The sequence below is a fragment of the Plecotus auritus genome (assembly GCF_963455305.1).
Source record: "Plecotus auritus genome assembly, chromosome: 7".
NCBI lineage: Eukaryota > Metazoa > Chordata > Mammalia > Chiroptera > Vespertilionidae > Plecotus > Plecotus auritus.
The window spans coordinates 2,136,309-2,155,315 of NC_137774.1; the positions used below are offsets into that span (position 1 = coordinate 2,136,309).

At 66.7% G+C, this 19,007-nt stretch overlaps 2 protein-coding genes across 8 annotated transcripts in view; one reads left to right on the forward strand and one right to left on the reverse strand.

Annotated features, from left to right (window-relative positions):
* The window catches only part of DNAH17 (dynein axonemal heavy chain 17), a gene marked incomplete at its 5' end in the record, with an annotated part of 69,563 nt that extends 60,067 nt beyond the window's left edge, over positions 1-9,496 (forward strand). The window contains 9 exon segments of the mRNA XM_080680868.1: positions 1,195-1,322; positions 2,057-2,284; positions 2,691-2,882; positions 5,428-5,607; positions 5,865-6,047; positions 6,494-6,676; positions 7,127-7,270; positions 7,654-7,879; positions 8,754-9,496. Of these exon segments, the coding sequence (XP_080536994.1) occupies positions 1,195-1,322; positions 2,057-2,284; positions 2,691-2,882; positions 5,428-5,607; positions 5,865-6,047; positions 6,494-6,676; positions 7,127-7,270; positions 7,654-7,879; positions 8,754-9,001 (1,712 nt within the window). The 3' untranslated portion in view covers positions 9,002-9,496.
* Positions 1-19,007, reverse strand: part of PGS1 (phosphatidylglycerophosphate synthase 1) — a 42,589-nt gene that overhangs the window by 6,588 nt on the left and 16,994 nt on the right. Inside the window, exons 8-10 of one of the 7 annotated variants that reach the window (XR_013961084.1) lie at positions 14,765-14,840; positions 11,786-11,913; positions 8,379-8,846 (exon numbers count right to left, since the gene is read on the reverse strand). Coding sequence is in view for 4 of the 7 variants with exons in the window: in XM_080677889.1 (XP_080534015.1) it covers positions 11,794-11,913; positions 14,753-14,913 (281 nt within the window). In the remaining 3 variants the exon portion in view is untranslated. Of the gene's footprint in view, positions 1-8,378; positions 8,847-11,785; positions 11,914-14,752; positions 14,914-19,007 lie in introns of those variants that run through there. The other 6 variants (XM_080677890.1, XM_080677891.1, XM_080677889.1 and 3 more) reach the window with 6 other exon arrangements.

Genomic DNA, 19,007 nt, shown 5'->3' on the forward strand with positions numbered 1-19,007 from the left:
CTACACGTGGCCCACAGACCTACCTACGCGTGGCCCACAGACCTACCTACACGTGGCCCACAGACCTACACGTGGCCCACAGACCTACACATGACCTACCTACACGTGGCCCACAGACCTACACGTGGCCCACAGACCTACCTACACGTGGCCCACAGACCTACACATGACCCACAGACCTACCTACACGTGACCCACAGACCTACACATGGCCCACAGACCTACCTACACGTGGCCCACAGACCTACACGTGACCCACATACCTACATGTGGCCCACAGACCTACCTACACGTGGCCCACAGACCTACCTACGCGTGGCCCACAGACCTACCTACGCGTGGCCCACAGACCTACCTACACGTGGCCCACAGACCTACACGTGACCCACAGACCTACACATGGCCCACAGACCTACCTACACGTGGCCCACAGACCTACACGTGACCCACAGACCTACACATGGCCCACAGACCTACACGTGGCCCACAGACCTACACGTGACCCACAGACCTACACATGGCCCACAGACCTACACGTGACCCACAGACCTACACATGGCCCACAGACCTACACGTGACCCACAGACCCACATGTGACCCAGCAACTCTACGCCGGCACAGACCCCAAAGGAACTGAGACGCGTGTTGAGAACAGCGCTTTGCACAGACGCTCACTCCCTCCCGCAGCCGAGAGGCAGATGCACCCGAACGCCCACCCGCGGGTGAAGGCAGATCGGGCGGGTGATGCTCGGGGGGTACTGCTCGGCCCCGAAACGGGAGCGGAGCCAGGCATCTGCCCCGCGGTGAACCTGGGCCACGGTGCCGAGGGGGAGCAGCCAGAGGCCCCTATTGCGTGATTCCCGTTCTCCGACACATCCAGGGCTGGCCCATCCAGATAGCACGCAGATGGGGGGCTACGGGGGCTGGAGGGGTGAGGAGGGGAGTGACTGTCTAACAGGTGGGTTTGCTCCTGGGCTGACGAGAATGTTCTGAAACCAGAGAAGGTGCACAGCGCTGTGCACGTGTTGGAGTCTTACACGTTAAGATGGTGTGTAAAGCGGTAACTTTGCATGACGGGTGTTTACCACAATAAAAACGCGTGCGGGAGCAGGTGGAATCCCCAGCAGTGGGTCCCAGAGCCGCCCTGTGTCACTCGGTTGCCCCCCCAAGCTTTTCCGTTTCTCTTTCCTTCAGGGAAAAAGGTGGGGTTCACCATCGACAATGGGAAACTCCACAACGTGTCGCTGGGGCAGGGGCAGGAGGTAGTGGCTGAGGACGCCCTGGACGTGGCTGCGGAGAAGGGGCACTGGGTCATTCTGCAGGTGTGGAGCTGCCTCGGGGTGCGGGCACCCCCCTGGGGGGCCTGGGAGACAGCGGGTCGTGGGGTTCACGGTGGGAGGCACCCACACCGAGTTCAGCTCTGCCCAGGCCAGCGGGTGGCGTGAGGCGACGGGGCTCAGGGGACAGCGTGGGCCCTTCAGTGGTGAGGGAGACACGGGCTCCAGGCTGAGACCCCGGAGGAGATCCTACTCAGAACATGAAACAGAGTGACAGAGCGCCCTCCTCCCCCCAGGAGGCTGCGCATCACGTCCTAGGTGAACCCCAGCTCACACCCCCGAACCCCAGCAGCCCCGCCCCCCATCCTGGGTCCTGCAGCCTCCCAGCCCCTCCTTATTCTGCCGTCCCGCTGCCCCCCGCTGCCCCAGTGAGGCTGACTCGACCCTCGGGGCCTGGCCTGGTCACTGTTGTTCACCCTCAGCCGAGGATATTTTTTCACTGACTTTTAGAGGGTGGGAGAGAAGGGGAGAGACAGAGAACACCTCAATGGAGAGAGACATCGGCCGGTTGCCTCCTGCTCACGCCCCGACCAGGCTGGGGATCGAGCCTGCAACCGAGGTATGTGCCCTTGACCGGAATCGAACCGGCAACCCTCAGTTCGAGGGCCGGTGCTCTAACCACTGAGCAACACCGGCCAGGGCACAGCCGAGCGACCCGTCCCCGTGGGCCCAGAGCAGGGAGGAGTGTATGCGGGCGCTAACACGGGTCTTGGCTGCAGAACATCCACCTGGTGGCCCGGTGGCTGAGCACCCTGGACAAGAAGCTGGAGCGGTACAGCATCGGCAGCCACGAGGACTACCGCGTGTTCATCAGCGCCGAGCCCGCACCCAGCCCCGACTCCCACATCATCCCCCAGGGCATCCTGGAGAACGCCATCAAGATCACCAACGAGCCGCCCACGGGCATGCACGCCAACCTGCACAAGGCCCTGGACCTCTTCACCCAGGTGGGCTCCCCCTGTGCCCGCGCCCAGGCCCGGCCCGTCTGCACCGCCCGGGGGCCCCGAGCACATGGGGCTGGGGCCCCCGAGCACGTGGAGCCGGGGGCCCCGAGCATGTGGAGCTGCTCGCTGGGCCTGCAGAGGCCAGACTTGAGCTCTGAGGATGCTCCGCTCTGCTGCTCTCCATCCATACCATCGGCTACACACACACGCACACACATGCACATGTATGCATGAACACACGTGTGCACACGCTCACGTGCACTCCTGCAGAGATGTACAAATGCACGTGCAAACCCCTGCACAAGCACCCGTGCACGCACATGCAGAGACACGCTCACACACACACCTCGCACTGCAGTCACTGCATTCCTAAAAGGACACCCTGACGTGGCGGGTGCGCCCCCTGCAGGACACCCTGGAGATGTGCACCAAGGAGATGGAGTTCAAGTGCATCCTGTTCGCCCTCTGCTACTTCCACGCCGTGGTGGCCGAGAGGCGCAAGTTCGGGGCCCAGGGCTGGAACAGGTCGTACCCCTTCAACAACGGGGACCTCACCATCTCCATCAACGTGCTGTACAACTACCTGGAGGCCAACGCCAAGGTGGGGGCCTGGTGGCGGCTCAGCCCGCCCCCCTCCTCCTCTTGGTCAGAGCCACAGCCGGGCGGGTCTGACTCCAGGGCCGCCTCGAGCCCGCCCGCCCGAGGCAATGACCGGCAGGTGGTCCTCGGCCGCCGCCTGCTGGTGTCAGCCTCTGCTTGCTGTCACGCTCCACGGGGTCAGGTGTCCGGCACCCGAGCAGGGATCCCCCCAGAAACCCCAGCCCCTTTGGGCGGCCTGAGCCAGTGTGGGCAAGGATGGAGATGGAGCCCAGGGGGAGCGGGAGGGAGGGGACGCTTCCTGGGGTTCCTACCGGAAACCGAGGGTGTAGGACGACTGGACAAAGCCAGACGCCTCCGGGAACGGCCTGGCCCTGAGGGCCCAGCAGGCCCATCTGCAGACCTGGAGCCTCACATGGCCTGAGGCGTGACCCCACGTGGGGACCGAGCCGGCAGTGAGGGGCCTGTCCCCCACGGGCGGCCCAGTGGCCTGTGTAGAGACCCCCATGGCCCGGCCACCACCCACCTCGCTTGGCCGACTCCCAGGAGGCCTGGCGCTCACCCTGCCCCTGCCATCGGGGTCCTGGGAGGAGGCAGAGGCTGTCCCCTCCTCAGCTCCTCAGAGGACGGGCAGTAAGAGCAGCGCTCGGCTGCGGGCAAGGGGGCGACGCGGGCGGGCAGAGCCAGCATCGTCGGCAGGGAGCTGGTGCCAGGGGCCTGGGGGAAGCCCAGCTCTGCCCGGCGCTGGCCGACCCCCCCAGGCCTCCAAGCATTAAGGGCTCCATGAGGAAAGGTGGGAGGTGCCCTATTGTAAGAAGCTGTGCAGGGGGGTGGGGGGGTGCGGGGGAGCCTCAGGTGAGGGCAGGGGCAGGTGAGCACAGGTCCGCTCCCCGGGGCGGCCTGTCCAGGGCTGACCTCTGATGACCTATGATGTCAGACACCCCTGTGGCCCTGGAGAGGACCCCCACCCCTGGCCCAGGCAGCCCCCACAGGGCCACCAGCCCAGTCAGCCGAAATGTTGTTTGTTGCTTGGTTCCCTGGGGAAGGCAGGAGGGCCCGGGCAGAGCCCCACGCGGTGGCCCCACGGCTGCAGACATTCTGGGGGGGCCAGGGCGGCCACGTGACCTGAGACGGGATCGGGGGACGCACACGCCAAACCGCCGCACAGAGACGGGAGGGATTTTCCGTGGCTGTCACTTCCTCGTGTGGGAGGAAGCGTCCTGCCGGTCACGCAGACACTCCCCCACCTGCACACACGTGGACCCGGCGGTGCCCACACGCCAGGGCGGTGGGGGAGGAGGGGGCAAGGGCAGGCGCCGGCCAAGCTCCAGGGAGGCACGGCCCGCAGTCCTCCAGACATGACGCCGCCTCCCGGGAAGGCCTGGCCACCAACCCACAGGCATGCCGGGAATTCCATCGGGAATTCCATTGGGAATTCCATCGGCAGGTGTAGGGTCACCGCCCGGCCCAGAGGGGAAGGACCGTCCCCGGGCGTCCCGGGGAGGGGGGGCACGGAGGCGGAGGGGCAAATGCGTGAAATGCGGAAGCTGCCGCTCAGCACACACCCAAGGTGACCGAGCCGGGAACATTCCCATTCCGACTATAGATACACGAGGCCAAATTAGACGGATGGGTCAGCGCGCTCCTATTCGGGGACTTGACCTGACCGGACTTGGTGAGCAGCGGCTTCAGGCCGGACGCGTGAGGCTACCTACACGGACGCCCACCTCGCCCACAGGAGCCGGTGCTCAGGGACACGCTGTGTGCGTGCAGGCGCGGTGGCGGGCGTGCGCTGTGAGGTCCCATACCCACACTGCCCAGCATGTGGCGGCCGCCAGCCCCACCAGCACAGTGCGCCCAGCGAGTCCCGAAGGAGCTAAAATGCACCCTGGATTTCAAAAGCTTGAAACAAAGGGACAAAAGAATGTAAAACCTTAACTTCTAAGCTGATGCTTTGGAACGAACTTCTTACGTGGGGCGGCTAGGTATGGCGTGGCTGCCAGTCGCGGCTCCACGACACCTGTTGGAGAGGGTGAGGGCACTGGGCACTGGGATGGCAGCCAAGGAGCGGTGCCCCCCCAGCAGCCGGCGGGCAGGCCCATCGTTCCCTTGGCTGGACTGCGGGACCCGGACAGGACAGGCATGTCCGCTGAGTCACACCTGCCCGGGTTTTGCTCCCCGAGCCCTGAGCCCTGGGGAGGGCGGGTGCCACCGGCTCTGAGCTGGCTGTGCCGCAGAGACTGCTGGGAACGGAGCGCCAGGCAGGACGTGCAGACCGCACCTCGGTGGGACCCGAGGGAAGATCCACGTGAGACCCAAGGGATGGACGCCAGGGCCACAAGGACGCACGGGGCCGAGAGTCAACACCCCCCCGGGCAGAACGAAACCGCTCCGCTCTGCTCCGTGGACGCGGAGGGAGGGCCGCTGGGCCCCACGATGCCCCGAGTGTGGGCCATCGGAGGAGTGGGCGAGGAAGGGGCTACCGCGTGGGGAGCCGGCCTCTCTCCACGCAGACGGGGCAGCGCCCTCACTGCCGGCCTCCTCCCCAGGTGCCCTGGGACGACCTCCGCTACCTGTTCGGGGAGATCATGTACGGCGGCCACATCACGGACGACTGGGACCGCCGGCTGTGCAAGACCTACCTGGTGGAGTACATCCGGGCCGAGATGCTGGAGGGCGAGATCCAGCTGGCCCCCGGCTTCCACATCCCCCCCAACCTGGACTACAAGGTGAGGAGCTTTCCCGGGGGGACGCACGGGACGGGTCAGTGCATCCTGGCCGACTGCCTGGTGAGAGCTCGTCACGGGAGGAATGTCAGGAACCGAGCCAGGAGCAGGGAACCAGATGGGGGACGGGGGGACAGGGGGACAAAGAGGGGCACCTGGGAGGGGGCTAGGGCAGCAGTGGGGGTGCGCAGAGGGCGGGGTGTGGGCAGAACATTCTGGTAAGAAGGTCCCTGCTGACCCCACCCGCGCCCCCGTCTCAGGGTTACCACGAATATATCAACGAGAACCTGCCCCCCGAGAGCCCCTACCTGTACGGCCTGCACCCCAATGCAGAGATCGGCTTCCTGACGGTCACCTCGGAGAAGCTGTTCCGCACGGTACTGGAGATGCAGCCCAAAGAGGCGGAATCGGGCGCCGGCACCGGGGTGTCCCGCGAGGAGAAGGTGGGTGCCTGACGCACAACCACCCAGCGACAGGGCAGGGCCCAGAACCCGGGCTCACGAAGTGCACCCCGATTGGCAGAGCCCCTCAGAACCTGTCAGCAACCACACACCCCGACGCTCGGTGACCCCCCGACCCTCAGTGACCCCCCGACCCTCAGTGACCCCCGACCCTCGGTGACACCACGGAGGAGGATGCAGGGGCCTGGCTGCAGGTACCAGGCAGGGTGGCCGGAGGCTCCCTGACCACAGCCACAGGCCTTGCCACCGGGCCGCGACACCCTCCTTCGCCACGTGTGCTGCTGTGCTCTGGCCACGCCGTGTGCCTAGCTCCCGGACGCAGGGGTGGGAACGGGGGAACGGGGGGGCAGGCTCTGGCCCCGATACCCGAGACCTGACCCTGGGGGCGGCAGGGGCGGGCACGGTGACACCTGTGGGCTGACTCCCAGGTGAAGGCCGTGCTGGACGAGATCCTGGAGAAGATCCCGGAGACGTTCAACATGGCCGAGATCATGGCGAAGGCGGCCGAGAAGACGCCCTACGTGGTGGTGGCCTTCCAGGAGTGCGAGCGCATGAACATCCTGACCAACGAGATGCGCCGCTCGCTCAAGGAGCTCAACTTGGGGCTGAAGGTAAAGGAAGACGGATCAGCTGGGCCCGGACGTGACGCGGGAACCGGGCTGGCCCCCGACGGGTCAGCTGGGCCCGGACGTGACGCGGGAACCGGGCTGGCCCCCGCAGGCTGACTCACCACAACTGCAAAGAAACCACCCACCACAGGCCAAGGGGCCTCGGGCCCCTGGCGCTGGCCCCAAATTCCCTGGTCGGGAGCTGTGGGCGTCCAGAAGAGGCCCTGGAGGGCATCCTGACTGTTGCCGGCAGGAGGCACGACGTGGCCCCACGGGCTCTGCAGAAGCACCCGGTGGCCCAGACCCCGTGGGAAACCATGTTCCCACGACACTCATGGGCGGGGCTCTCCGCCTTGGCGAGAGCAAGGCCCGTGACTGGCCAGGTCTGCGCTGCACCACGTGGCCCAGCCGGGCCCCAGCCCCCGTATGTCTGTCTGTCCGTCCGTCCCTCAGGGGGAACTCACCATCACATCGGACATGGAGGACCTGTCCACGGCGCTCTTCTACGACACCGTGCCCGAAACGTGGATGGCCCGGGCCTACCCATCCATGATGGGCCTGGCGGCCTGGTACACGGACCTGCTGCTCCGCATCAGGGTGAGGGTGGGGTCCCCGGCCTCAGTGCACCCCCCCCTGCCCAGAGCCCGCGGGAGCGTGCTGCAAGGGGGCGTGTCCCCAAGGCCTGCGGGCCCCGCTGGCCTGGCCTTGGTCAGAGCAGGGTCAGGAGGGCGTGCCCACGCCCACAGCCGCCGACCACGCAGGCCCTTCCTCCCGGGGAAGCAGAACAGCTGTCTCCTGGGCAGAGGGAGCTCCAGCCCCCGCGGCAGCCAAGCCTCTGCGGGGCCCCCACCTCTCCCTCCGGGGCCCTGCTGCCCCACCCTCACTAAGACGGGGCGACGGGAGCGCGGCGGCACGGGCAGAGCGGCTGCCCCATTTGCCGTGAGGCCCTGGCGCTCGGCTGAGGCCCCCTCTCCTCGCAGGAGCTGGAGGCCTGGACCACGGACTTCGCCCTGCCCACCACTGTGTGGCTGGCCGGCTTCTTCAACCCGCAGTCCTTCCTCACGGCCATCATGCAGTCCATGGCCAGGAAGAACGAGTGGCCGCTGGACAAGATGTGCCTCTCGGTGGAGGTGACCAAGAAGAACCGCGAGGACATGACCGCCCCCCCACGGGAGGGCTCCTACGTGTACGGGCTCTTCATGGAAGGTAGGAGGGCGCCGCCCAGGGCCCAGCGGGCAAGGGCTGTGCGCGCTGTGGGGGCACACGGAGCTGGGGGACAGTGACGGGCCTGGGAACAGACTCAGACAGGGGCCCAAGGGGACAGAAACAGGCCCAAGTGGCCACCGGCAGGCTGGCCCTCGGCCTGAGCACCTGTGGCAGGTGGGGGCTCAGCCCTTCAGGCTGGGGCCGGGCCCAGGACAGGGCAGCTGACAGGTGAGGGAAGGGTCCAGAGCCCCCTCGGCCAGAGCGCCCTCCCCCACCCCACCCCACCGCTCCCCGGGCACAGGTTTCAAGGGAAGGGGGCCTGGCTGTCCATCTCCCGGGAGCCTGGCGCCGGCTGCCCGAGGGGCCAGGATGCGCAGCAGGAGGGGAGACCCCCGGGCCAGCCCCTACGCCACCACACAGGCCTGAGCCACTCCGCGGGGGACATCTCCCCCCCCTGGGGGCCAGGCAGGCCCCGTTCCCACATCACCACAGACCAGCTCAGCAGCCATCTCCACGTTTATTCTGGGGTCACAGATGGGAAAGAACATCACGCAACAGGGAGGGAACACCAGCAGCCTGGATGGAGGCAGCAGTCCAGGCGGATGTGGGGTGGGGGGCGCGGGGGCGGGCGGGCAGAGCAATGGCCACCTGCGGAGGCAGCTCTGGAGCATCCTGACGTGAACGGGTGGAGCGAGCTGGGCCCGGTGCACTGTGGGGTGCGGGCAGTCACCCAAGCCCCGACGTGTCCCGCTCACGACTCCATCTTCGGCGATTCCCGTGCCCCTGCCCTGGCCCGGCCGGTGCGCTGGGGCGGAGCCAGCCGGCCGGGCTCTCCCTCGGGCCCTCCCGGGCTCACGGCAGCACTGCCCCGCAGGCGCTCGCTGGGACACGCAGACCGGGGTCATCGCCGAGGCACGGCTGAAGGAGCTGACACCGGCCATGCCGGTCATCTTCATCAAGGCCATCCCTGTGGACCGCATGGAGACCAAGAACATCTATGAGTGTCCCGTGTACAAAACACGCATGCGCGGCCCCACCTACGTCTGGACCTTCAACCTGAAGACCAAAGAGAAGGCGTCCAAGTGGGTGCTGGCGGCCGTGGCGCTGCTCCTGCAGGTCTAGCCACTCCCCGGCCAGGCCTGACCGCCATCGCCCTGGGACTAGCACGGACTTACAGGAACTGAAGGCCGCTGTCTGTCAACACGCTCAGGGCCCGTGAGCGCGTGCGCACCTGACCAGCCGGACAGTGAGGGCGGGGGGGGAGGGGGTGTGGGTTGCATTAAAACCACTGAGTTACTGAGCTGTGCCTGCCTGTCCCCTGGGCCGGCCGTCAGCTCCACACTGGTGACCACGGGGCCTGGCACAGGCGTGGACACAGGGCTGGAGCCCCAGCAGCCGGGGCAAGTGTCCCAGGAACCAAATCCCACGGTGACTTCCCGGGAAGGCCAGTTAAGTTCTTCCCACCGGCAGCCTGGAGGGAGGGTCAGGACCCAGCGAGGGGACAGGTGTGCCCCATAAACAGGAGCTGCCACCTCCACAGCCGCCTAAGCATCATCTGCCCGCTTCTCCAGGGGGAGAACCCTCCTCGGTTATGGCGACGCCCCTCCACACGCAGGTGCCAGCTCCACGCAGCTGAAGCGCGTCCCCACCGACAGCCCAGGTCTGCCCGGGCTGAGCATGGACTCGGGACCAGCTTAGCCATGTGTCCTGGGGGCTCACAGGCTCCCACACAGAGCCCCACAGCGGGCAGCGACTCCGTCTTCCTCATCTCTGTCCCGTCCTGCACGCCTGGTGTCTGCCCCACAGCCTAACTCAAAGCCGGGGGCCCGGCGGGGCCAGGAAGAGGGGGAGCTTAGAGGGCGGGCTGCAGCCAGGAAGGCAGGGGTCTGGGCCAAGGAGCCCAGGTGCCCAGCAACCACCTGTGCTGGCCGGCAGGGGTCGCTGCGGCCCTTCCATCAGGCGTGAGGGACAGGAGGAGAGGAACGGCCGTGGCCACCAGGCCACTCCCCCTGAATCTCCGATCACTGCACCCCACGCTGCGGGAAGGCTGTCCAAGTGCCTCCAGGGCCTGAAATAGTGATTGTTCCCACTACACACTGGGGGCTGCCTGCGTTCTCCTCAAACTTCCGAGACCTTCCCCCGGGGAGACCTTCCCCCGGGGAGACCTTCCCCCGGGACAGTCGGCGACAGGAGAGCAGGACGGTGAACCTGCCGTGCATCTCAGCGCCTGGCCCTGCCCTGGCTGAGCGGGGGGCCTGGCTGAGCGGGGAGCGGGGAGCCGAGGTCGGGAGCAGCCGGGCTGTCCGGAAGGTAATTAGCAGAGACAAGTGGCGTGGGGAGCACAGGCCGCAGGGAGGACAGGCGGGGTGGCCAGCGGGCAGCCGTGATTGCTCCGGTCCCACAGAACCTACAGGAATGTGAGTGCTGTTTACCGAGAGCCTCTCCCCAAACAACCCGGCCCGGCACATTCTTTTGGCTTCCGGTCTCCTCGTCCACAGCACAACTTAATAACGAGTTGGGAGGCAAACAGCTGACTGAGGCGCTGCAGCCCCAGGCAGTGGCCGCCTCCCAGCCTCCAGCCCTCAGGCGGCCGGGCCCTGGGGGCGCGATGCCCTTGGTCTGCCACCAGCCGCCCCGCACTGGAGCCGCCGGGGCCTGTGGAGGGGGTGGCAGAGCCGCCAATCCTTGGGAGGGAGCCGTGAAGCCGGCCAGGCTACGTGCAGACAGAACCCAACCTCGTCCCGTCCCCGGGAGGCCGACTCGGTGCCATCCCAGCCCCTGGCGGGTGCAGGCTCAGCAGCAGGTCTGCGGTCTGTGCCCGAAGACGCGGGGGAGAGACAGGGCTTTTACAAATGCCCAGGGCCCGGAGGAGGAGGACACGGTGAGCCCAGTAAAAGGTTTCAGGGTAAAAAATTAAGGAACCCACAGGTTAGAGGAGACTCAGAGGCCAGGTCCCCAATCACAGGGCGTGGGCCTCGTCTGGACCTCAGCCAAAGGCAGCAAAAGACTTCACTCAAATAAAAACACCGGCAAGGCGGCCGGGATGGCAAACACCTTCTGGCATCTGGTGACACCAGGAGTTCCTGCTGATGTGTTCATCAGGCACCACACTGGTCCAAGGGGGGGGGTGGGGGTGGGGGTGGGGGGGGTGGGGGGGTGGGGGTGGGGGTGGGGTTCTCTAATCCAGGGGACGCAGGGGAACCCATGCTGTAAACACAGAGCTCGGTGCTAAAAACGCCGGCCACAGCCTCCCTCATCTCCGACTCCCCCTCCCTCCCCCTCCCCCACAACCAAAGGTCCCAACGTTCCCCCCCAACCTGGTGTGGCCAGGACAGGTGGGCCAGCTGGGGTGAGGGTCCCTACCTCTAGTGGCAGCCGCACCCTGCCCGGCCCCCTGGCGCCTGGACAACTCCCACCACTGCCGGCCCCGTCACCAGCTGCCGTGCGGAGACCACCCCCCGCGCCTCCGCAGGCGCACGGCACAGGAGTGCCAGGGAGACGGGCCACAGCCCCGAGGTCTGGCTCCCGCGATCTTGCCGGGCGGTCTTGCCTGGAGAGCCACGGCTGCCAGGGCTGCGAGCCGGAACCTCCCCGGGCAGAGGGCATCCTCTCCCACTCCTCCTGCCTCTAACCCACGTGCACGGCTCCCAGGAGGGGACACGGGCCCTCGCCCCCGTGACACTGACCCCGCACGGCCGGCCCTGGGACTCGGTGGAGGGGCACCTGGCAGAGGGGAAGGGCTCTCATTCAGCATCGGGCCCTGCACACACTGTGACCGTCCACGCCCCGACTCACACTCACGTGACCAGTGAACAGACCCGCTGGGGCCGAGGGACCACCTGCCCCCAGTGACCCGGGGCTGCACGGGGGTGGGGGGGGGATGGGGGGCCGCACGGGAGGCATCACCTGTGTCCTCAGAAGAAGTTCTTAATCAGCGGGGTCACCATCCTCACCCACAGCTTCACCTGCCGACCGGGCTGCTGGAAGGTGGCGGGGGACACGGCGCCCGACCGCAGGTAGAGTTGCGCCTGCTCCTGGGGAAGAGCACAGGGTCAGGCCCCGCCAGCCCCGCCAGCCCCGCCAGCCCCGCCAGCCCCGCCAGCCCCGCCAGCCCCGCCAAGCACTTAGCAAAGCCCAGCGGCCGCTTCTAAACGGGAGACCCCGTGAGCGCGCAGCAGGCGGAGCAGGCGGCCCGGAGCGAAGAGCTGGCTGCAGAGAAGCAGCTAATGCCGCCCGCGCCCACTGAGGTGCTGCCCTTCGAGGGCGACGTTTTAAGTGAGACAACTTCTCTTCTCTCAAGTTGGCGAAGTTTGTAGCGTCATTAAAACCCCCGAGCAGCCTCCCCACGTGCACATGGTATCAGGCGGCCGCGGCCTCGGCCCTCCGGAGGAAGGAAGAGCGCCCTCCAGTTTTTCTCAACTTTTCCCAAGAACGTGTGTCACTTTCAGACTCGAACCGAGATCAGGAACGCTTTCTGAGCCCGGTCACTAACTGTTTGGTCAGTGAAGGAGGGAGGGTTTCCTGTTCGCTTTCGCAGGGGCTGGGGCCCGTCTAGCCCCCGGCCCTTGGCTGTCAGCTGCCCCATCCCCACACTCGTGCGGAGACCCAGCAGCCCCGGCCAGGAAGGCGCCCTGACCGCCGGGGACCAACAGCACTGCGGGAGGGCTCTCCGGGGCGGGAGCGAACGCGCGTCCCTGCCAAGCTCCTGACCCTGCGGAGGGCGAGGCCACTGTGCCGGGGAGCACTGCAGACCTGGTGCCAGCTGCCCTGTCCAGGGCTGGGTGACCCCTGCGCCTGGGTCCACACGGCCCCCCCACCCGGCCTTTCCCAGCCCAGCTCCGAGCCCCAGCGCTGACGGAGGGGCCTGACAGACAAGCAGCGGCGGGCTCGGGAGGCGGGCTCCACAGCCCGGCTCAGCCTCTGCTTCAGGGAATGTGCAGCCAAGAGCCCAATTCAATTAGCAGAGCTCAGGCTCCCTCCCAGACCACCAGGATGGAGAAGGAAGTCAGCTGACGGCCCCACGGCGGCTCCGGGGCGTCTTTCTGGGTCACAATGGGGAAAGCTGTTCTCCCAACAAAACCAGGAAGCGTTCTGTCCTTCTGTCCGTGCTAAGTGAGGGAGGCACTTCGGGCTCCGACACAATGTCTCCCTCTCCCGTGCCCAGCGTGACCCCCGGGCCTCCCCTCCCACGGGCGGGCCGGCAGCGGGTTCCAGGGACTTTCTGGGCTGTGCTGAGGCCGTGTGGCTGGGCAATCCTGGGCTGGGGTAGCCACGGGCCTCCCTGGGGGCGGCCACAGTCCCAGGACACAGGCGGAATTCTCTAGAAACACGCTTCCGCATGTCAGCGTGCCTGGAGGACAGAGGAGCCTCCACGGCGTGGGCTGCCACCCCCACGGCCACAGCCCGGGGAGTCCGGTTTGGGAAGAAACAAACTATCCCAAGTATGTCCCTTGGGACAGCAGCTCCCAACCACAACCGCCAGCATTTCTCGGGAACTAGGATGTGGGCTCCGTCCCCCTCCTCAAGAAGTGGGGCGCGGAGCCAGTCCCAGGACCCGGGGCCAAGCCTGGGGGTCGTGCTCCCCCAACCAGCTCGGGCCATGGAGACCTCGTCCTGGCCCGAGGCCAAGCTCACACGGACGACTCTATCGTCCGGGGCTGAACCTCCGGGTCGAGGCGCCCGTGGAGGCCGGCTCCACACAGCGAGGCAGACACCCAGGCCAGTCGCCCCGAAAGCGGCACCAGCCGCCCCCCCGCTGAGCCACGGCAGAAACCTGCTGAGCTGAGCAGATTCTGGGGCCCACCCGCACCACGACCGCCGCCACTTCCTCTCGCCCTTCCCAGGCCCCCAGCTCGCAGGGCAGATCCCAGGGACGCTGTCAGGCCGCTTCCTCCTCAACAAAGGCTCCAACCGTTTCGCAACAGCAATTCCCAGACGCGACAATAAAAGCCTCCGAGAGACCGGCGAGCTCTGGGCGGCCACTGTGATGCCGTCTGCGCCACACACAGGCGACGCTGCAAAGGCCTCAACTGCGCGAGCCCAGAGCAGCGCCCGCCCGGTTTCAGACGCACGGCCGGGGCTCCGTTCTCGAAAGCCTGCCTGCGCTCTGTCACAGGTGACGGCACCCGGGGAGGCACCAGCTCTCCCAGGAACCCTGCTCTCCCCCGACACAGAAACAACCTGCCGCCACAGGGGGGACAGGCCCTGCGCAGCACCCCCCTTCCCGCGGGGACGCAGCTCCCCGGTCCTGCGCGCGCCCACCTCCGGACCCTGCACGCCGGCCACCCCTCTAGGCCCTCAATCCCCAACCAAGCCAAGCCAGACTCCACCCAGGGAAAGCACCTGGACTAAAACGAGCAGAACCCAAGTTTGTCAGTGCAAACACTGACCCAGGGCACAGAGAGGTGTGAGCGGGGCTGTCGGCCCCGTGAGGCCCCTGCAGTGGCACCCCCATCTCTGCGCAGACAGCCTCCTTTCTCCGGCCTGTCTGTCCCCCCTGTGGGTGCTGCTCCCTTCCGGCCCCTCCGCCTGGGGCCCCCTCCTCTTGCCTCTCCCTCCCTGCCCTCTGGGAGGGTCTTTTCCTGAAATGATGGGGTGCTGCCTGAAGCTCCTCCCAAACGGGCCAGGACCGAGCCAGCCTGGCCCCTCCCCTCGCACCCGTCCAGCGGGCCGTTCCTGGGAGAGGTTGGGGAACTCCGCTGTTCTGCACCCCGGGGAGAACAGTCTCTCCCCCCAGGAAGCAGCCGAGGAGGAGAGCTGGCCGCTGGGTGCACACCGCTGCCTGGCGAGGGCCCCGGTGCTTCCTCACTGCTCAGTGCTCGAGAGACATGGCCCTCGAGGGACCAGCAACGGCCCCTCCCCGGGGAAACCCACCTGCAGACCCACCTGGTGGAGCTGCTGCTGCAGGGCCTGGCTCTCCGTCACGATGGCGATCTGGGCCTCCAGGTCCCGGTGCACCGACCTGTACCCAAAATTAGGAGAGCCAATCAAGGTGAGGCAGGGCAGGCCGCTCCCGGCCAGGTAGAGCCAGAGGCCTGCGGGAAGAGCAGAGGTGCAGAGTGAGTTCGGCGGGCTCCGCCCCCCTGCTCCCTAAGAGAGATGCAGCCCCCCCGCCCCTGCCCCGGCCCCTGGGAGACCGGCCCTCGGTCCATGGCGGCCTGGCCCCCCGGTGGCTCTCTGGGACGCCCTTGTTCTGCTGCACTGCACCCCGGGGCCCGTCTTGCCAAGCCTGACGACAGGTGGGTTCTGAGAGGGACCCTGGCGGTGCAGGGCTCCCCTCCTCCCAGCTGCCTCCTTACATCCCCGTCCCTCGGCCCCTCCTCTGCCAACATGACCTTTTCAACGGGCCGCCGCGAGCATGACTGTCACGAGCGAGCAGCGTGAAGCACACACCGAGCTCCTAAAATAGCAACCGTTTCCTAATTCTCACTCAGGGCAAGAGCACTTCCAAGAACGTCTTGGGTAAGAGATGACGATGCTGCTTCCTGTAAAGGGCTTGACCCCTCCACACGCACGCGCACACAGGGGCCACATCAAAGCCGCCTGCATGCCGGTGGGTATCGCTCCATCAGCAGCCCACCCACGGGGCCTTGTCAAGAGACCCCACGGTGGCCAGGCTGGCCCTGGACCCTGCTCCAGGTGGTGAGGGGCCCAAGGGAAATGCCAGCTGGTCCCCCGCACGGACAGCAGGCTCAGAGCCCCGTGCCGCATCACTGCCCTGACCCTTCCGATGCCAAGAGCAGCCCCTTAAGCCAGTGGTGTGCTCAATGCTGCCCGCCAGCCAGCGCCCGGGCTGCTCAGGGGCACAGGAGAGGGCGCGGGGACGGAGACTGCCACCCCCATAGGTGACATGGTTACGGCCAACGTGGCTCACCACCCTGCCTCCCAAGGCTCCTGCACCACAGGGTGCGGGGGGACGGCTGCAGGGCATGGTCCTAGGGCCCTTTTATTCGTAAAATCTGCATGAACGGACGGCTTCCAGGCAGGGCAACCAGGGCTCGGCCCTCACGGCAGGCAGCCCACCCCGACGGGTCCCCCACACGCACCTCTGCTTTGCAACCTGTTCTCATCACCGACCCCCATGAACAAGCTCTTTTAGAGCTGATTTTCCTAAATGCCACCCCAAAGAGTTCTATTATCACGGCTACACTGCGCACTGCGTGTGTGCGCTACACGCTAAGGCCACGCTGCCAGTGCCTCCCCGCGCCCGGGAAAGATGGCACACCACTCCTCCCTCCTCGCCCTCGGGCCCGGCTGCACTCAGGTGAGCACTCAGGACCACAGAGGCACCCAGCTGTTGCCCCACTGGCCACCCGCTCAAACCCCCAGGGCAGGGGTGGGCAAACTTTTTGACTCGAGGGCCACAATGGGTTCTTAAACTGGACCGGAGGGCCGGGACAAAAGCATAGATGGAGTGTTTGTGTGAACTAATATAAATTCAAAGTAAAGGAGCGGAGGGGAGAGCAAGAGAACCCTCCACTCTTTCGGCTCCGCAGGCCGGACAGAACAGCCTAACGGACCGGATCCTGCCCGCGGGCCGTAGTTTGCCCACGGCTGCCCCAGGGTCCAGTTTCACTGCAGACTTTGGCCCACAAAAGCTGATCAAGACCATCAACGGTGCGACGGGCTGCCTCATGGCGAGCGCCCTGGAGCCTGGAGCCAGGAGCCGGCTCTGCCGCGCCCTGCCCAGCTGGGAGGGGATGCGCAGAGGATGACAGGGCCCGCTGAGCCGTTTCCTCCCTCGTGTCGGGAGCGCCGGGTGCCGACAGGCACCTCACTGCCAGGAAACACACTTCCCAGCGACCAGAAACCTGCTATCAGGCCCCAGCTCCTGGCTCGGCCTGACCTTTGGCCCCGGGTCTCCAGATTCCAGGAACCCCAGGCTAGGGAGGGCTCTGCAGCTGGTGCGGGCGTTCAGAGAGGGGCCAGGACGACTGGACTGGAGTCCCGACCAGGGAGGGGGCCGCTGCACGCGGAGCCCCTTTAGAAAGGGGGACACCTGCTCCCGCTGTGTTCTCGCCTGCAGCCCCCGCTCCACGCAGCCCCGCCTGGCCTCTCGGAGGGAACCAGAGCCCCAGCTCCATGGCGCCTGCCCCGGGCACCGGCCTCTGCTTCCCATTTCCATTCCCTCAGGGTCACCTCCCAGCGGCCCGGCAGCCTGGACAAGCCCCTGCCCTGCTCCGTCTCCCGAACCCTCCCCACGGCCTGATGTTAGATCTGAACAGGTCGCCCGCTTATCGCTGCCCGCGTTAAACTATAAGCCGTGGAGGGCGGGCGTCAGTCACCATGTCCCGTGTCCCGGATGCTGCCGGGCACAGCAGCCCTGGGCCGACAGCTGTCTGACAGCGCGGGCCCCCCCCCCCCGACACTGGGTGTAAATGACCCTCCCGTGAGGACCACGCCGAGGACAATCCTCTTGACACCCCCTCCTCAGCCCCCCCCACAACTCTGCGGTGCACCTCAGGGTCTCAGACCCCGTAACGGCGAGAGGGGGCTGAAGACAGCACGGTTCCTGCCGTCCTGGCCGCAGAGCAGCAGGAATGACCACACAGGCCTGGGAGTGCGTGCAGGCTGGTCTCAGGTGCGCAGCCAGGGCCCTGCCCCAGCACACCTGCCGGCTCCCAGGTGGGACGGGCCCCAGGTGTGCCAGGTAAACAGGGTGGAGCTGCCCAGCTCTCACTGCGAGTTCACTTTTGGGCACTGTGCCGAGCGGCCTATCGGGAAGGCAGTAAAGAGTGGTGATTCTCACCACCATTAACAGGTTTCTGCCTCCTGAGCCAGAAACCTCTCAATCCGAGGCCCCCCACCCCCGCCGCACCCGCCACACACGTTGCTAAGGCTAGTGCTGCGCCCAGGTGAGTCAAAGTCAACGGCTCACACTCACTTCTAACCCTTTCCCTGAAACACACGCCCACGAGCTGAGGCCGCGTCCCAGTGTGGATGGGGCCTCTGCCGGGGCTGGGCAGCCTTCTGCTCCCCCTCGGACCACCCCACCACGGAGCACCGGCCCGCACACCTCACGCACACACGGGCCCCGACGCTGCTGCCTACAGGGGTCAGGCTGCTGGCACGTGGACGGCAGGTGGATGGCCCCGCCTCACCTCGCTAGGAGGGGAATCAGCTGTTCTGCGCCTGGCCCCCTGGGTCCCTCTCCACCAGGGCCAGAGTTCAAAGGGGACCCCTGGAAGCAGCCGAGATGCGCTCAGTAGGTGCGCAGATAAGCTGGCCTATCCAGACAAGGGAGCGCATCCAGCAGTAAAAACGAATGAGCTTCGAGGATGCAGGCCCTTACACGCATGTTCCCGGAGAAGGCTGCACACTGTGTGGTCCGCACTTGACGTGTGCACAGGACAGAGCCGTGGGCACCGGACAGAGAGCGGTGGCTGCCAGGTCTGGGGGCGGGGCGGGGAAGACAAGGCAGAGCAGAGCTCCAGGGCAGTTGAAACCTCCGTGTGACAAACCCCCAGAAAGCACGCCGCCAACGGGGTCAGCACACAGGCCTCCGACGCCCGGGGTGTGCGACACTGGCACCCAGAAACACAGCCGGCTCACTCCCGGCTCACTCCCCTCACCAGCGGGCTTGTGGGAGCAGGAGCTAGGGGGGGCTGGGCTGCCCCAGGAACCTGGGGAAGGGGATGGTGGTCTCGGGCCCTCAGCCGTGGGCAGGAATGGTCAGGGTCCAAACACAGACACGCTCCCTGCACCCAGCACGGGCCGGGCAGAGTGTCCAGTCACTCAGTGGGCCACCGCCCCCCCCTCCACCCCGACACCACCCCTGGCTCCCGGCTCTTGCGACACAGGCTGCTTTGGGGGAAGTGACCATCGACAGAGAAGCCAGAAAAAGGGGCTGGCTTAAGACCCCCCACTACCACTCAGAGCCGCAAAGCAGGAAGGACCCAGGCCTCCCGCTAAGCACTGAGTGACCTCTGACCTCTGGCTCCTGGCTTAAGGGTGAGCCCCTGCTCCACCCACCCTCCCCCCTCGCACACATGCAGGTGCACGCCCAGGGATTCCTGGCCTTCCCTGCAATCCAGTCTCCCAGACAGCAGGCCCCACCCTGCGGGCCGGGGCGGGCGGAGGAGTGGCAGGGGCTTGCCCGTCCGGGAAAAGGCGAGCTGCACTGGAAAAG